The sequence below is a fragment of the Apis dorsata genome, unplaced genomic scaffold (genome assembly GCF_000469605.1).
Source record: "Apis dorsata unplaced genomic scaffold, Apis dorsata 1.3 scaffold_1182, whole genome shotgun sequence".
In the NCBI taxonomy this organism is placed as follows: Eukaryota; Metazoa; Arthropoda; class Insecta; order Hymenoptera; family Apidae; genus Apis; species Apis dorsata.
Window position 1 is genome coordinate 43,989 of NW_006264279.1, and position 2,265 is coordinate 46,253.

General features: G+C 21.7%; 1 protein-coding gene across 5 annotated transcripts in view; it reads left to right on the plus strand.

Annotated features, from left to right (window-relative positions):
• Nucleotides 1-476: 476 nt before the first annotated feature.
• Nucleotides 477-2,265, plus strand: part of LOC102679038 (F-actin-uncapping protein LRRC16A) — an 8,032-nt gene continuing 6,243 nt past the window's right edge. For all 5 annotated transcript variants that reach the window (XM_006624916.2, XM_006624920.2, XM_006624917.2 and 2 more), the window contains exons 1-7: nucleotides 477-703; nucleotides 956-1,053; nucleotides 1,166-1,216; nucleotides 1,289-1,482; nucleotides 1,565-1,742; nucleotides 1,818-2,056; nucleotides 2,131-2,225. In XM_006624916.2, coding sequence (XP_006624979.1) covers nucleotides 667-703; nucleotides 956-1,053; nucleotides 1,166-1,216; nucleotides 1,289-1,482; nucleotides 1,565-1,742; nucleotides 1,818-2,056; nucleotides 2,131-2,225 — 892 coding nt within the window. In that variant the 5' untranslated portion in view covers nucleotides 477-666. The remainder of the gene's footprint in view (nucleotides 704-955; nucleotides 1,054-1,165; nucleotides 1,217-1,288; nucleotides 1,483-1,564; nucleotides 1,743-1,817; nucleotides 2,057-2,130; nucleotides 2,226-2,265) is intronic.

The following is a 2,265-nucleotide window of genomic DNA, read 5'->3' on the forward strand; positions in this document are numbered from 1 at the left end:
ATATTTCATAATATTTTTTATTTAAATATTATTATGCTAATAAAATAAAATTCAGAAAATTTAAATAAAAATTAAATAAAAAAAAAATTAAATTTAAATAAAATATAATTCAGAAAAGAACGTAATAAATCTTATTTATTATTAAATATCTATGAAAAAAATATTTTACTAATCAAATTTAAATATTATGTTAATTGTAAAATTTAAGTAGTAAAACATTAAGTAAAACATGTATGTATATAAAAATTGACATAAATATCTTTAGATGTATAATTAGTATAATTCATTAAAGATATGATATGATTATAAATTATTGTATCAATCAACAATAGAATTGATAAAACAATATTTTTTATATTGTTAAATTATGATTATTGTAATTATAAATTATTATAATTGAGAATATATATTGATAAAACTAAAAAGAAATCTTTTTTAAAAATAATTCACATAAATACACTTGTAAGAATGGAACGAATCGGAATGAAATAGAATAGATTACGGGCAGGTGCTAATATGGCGGCTATTCAGCTTTATAGTTTCGTGACATCGCCCTTTATCTTAACATTTTTTTAAAAAATTACAAGACTTCGGTCACTGTGTGACAAGGAAAAATAATGTCTTAAATGGATCAGTTGATGTTTGAAAAGTAAATCAATTAGCAAAATGTCAACAAGATCGCAACTTACGAAAGATTTAAATGGTTTGTCTTTTATTGAATGTTTACGTTCGTATTGTCGAGCTGTCATATATTAAAAAAATATGATTTTTTCTTTTAAACAATCTTTATTTAATAATAATATTTAATAATGTTTAATTTTGTTAGTTTTTTATTCCATTTTATAATTATAGGAATTGGATCCCAACTGAATTTTAAAAATCTTTTTATTAATTTCGTACATTTTATTAATTATAAATACATATAAATTTATTTTTTATAAATTATTTTTTATAGAATCAGTGAAAGCATTATTAGGTAAGCATGTCAAGATATTGTTAAAAAATGTTGTAAAACTGGAAACAAAACAAGATAAACAAGAAAATCGTGTTCTGGTAAGTAATATTTAAAATATTAGAACATTATGATATAGAATTATGAAATAGAATTTTTAAAATTATTTGAAGTGATAATTTAATAAAAAAAATTAAATTTTTATGAATTAAGGTCTTTTCACCATGCCGTTTATTTCTATTAACGGCTAAAGTGCCCACAAGAGTAAGTTTATAAGTAATTTATAAGTAATTTTTTGTTATAAATAAAATTTTATAATTATTTATTAATTTACAGATTGACTGCCATTTTCACTATTTAGAAATAACATCCATAGAATCCAAAAGAGCAAATCAATTATCTTTAAATGTTGGGGAAAGATATTATAATTTTACTACCACGGGAGCAGGTGCAGATACTGCAGAAGTAGATGCAATGATTGAGGCCTTACATACTGCAATTCGAAATATCTTTCCCACTGTACCATTAAAGTATATATATTATTTTTTTTATATATTTTTTATGTATTTTATTGAAATTATTGATATTAATATTATATGATTTTTATTATAGTTATATTATAAGAAAAATAGAAATAATACCAGCTAGTAGATTGCAGAGCATAAGAGGTAGTGAATTAGCTAGAAGTACAGAAGCAACAAGACATACAGGACCTTGTGGGGGGTTTTCAACGCAATATGCATGCATGTGTGATTTACATGGTGTACCATATAGAGAAGAAGTAGCTTGGGTAACTTATTAAAGTATATAAAATGTTATATTATGTTATATTATTGAATTTTTTTTAAGAGAATTTCATTTATAGGACGTTGATACAATATATCTTTCTCATGATACTAGAGAATTAAATTTAAGAGATTTTGATCATTTAGATCAAAAAGATTTGGTGCCAATTATTTCTGCCTTGGAATATAATACTTGGTTTACTAAATTAAGGGCATCTCATCTTAAATTAAGTCATGAACCTTTAGAAAGATTATTACATGTTATGCGCAGATCTCTTTCCATTCAAGAACTTTATTTAGATAATCTTGGAATAAAATGGTAAAAATAAAAAAAATATATAAAAATTATAAAAGTAATTTTATAATATAATAAATTAAAAAATATTTTTTTAGGGATTTTGCACATAAATTATCATTAGCTTTAATCTCTAATGCTAATACAATGTTGCAGACTATTGATTTATCTTATAATACTATTGAAGATAAAGGCAAGTATTATATATAAAGATTTTTATTATAAAATATTTT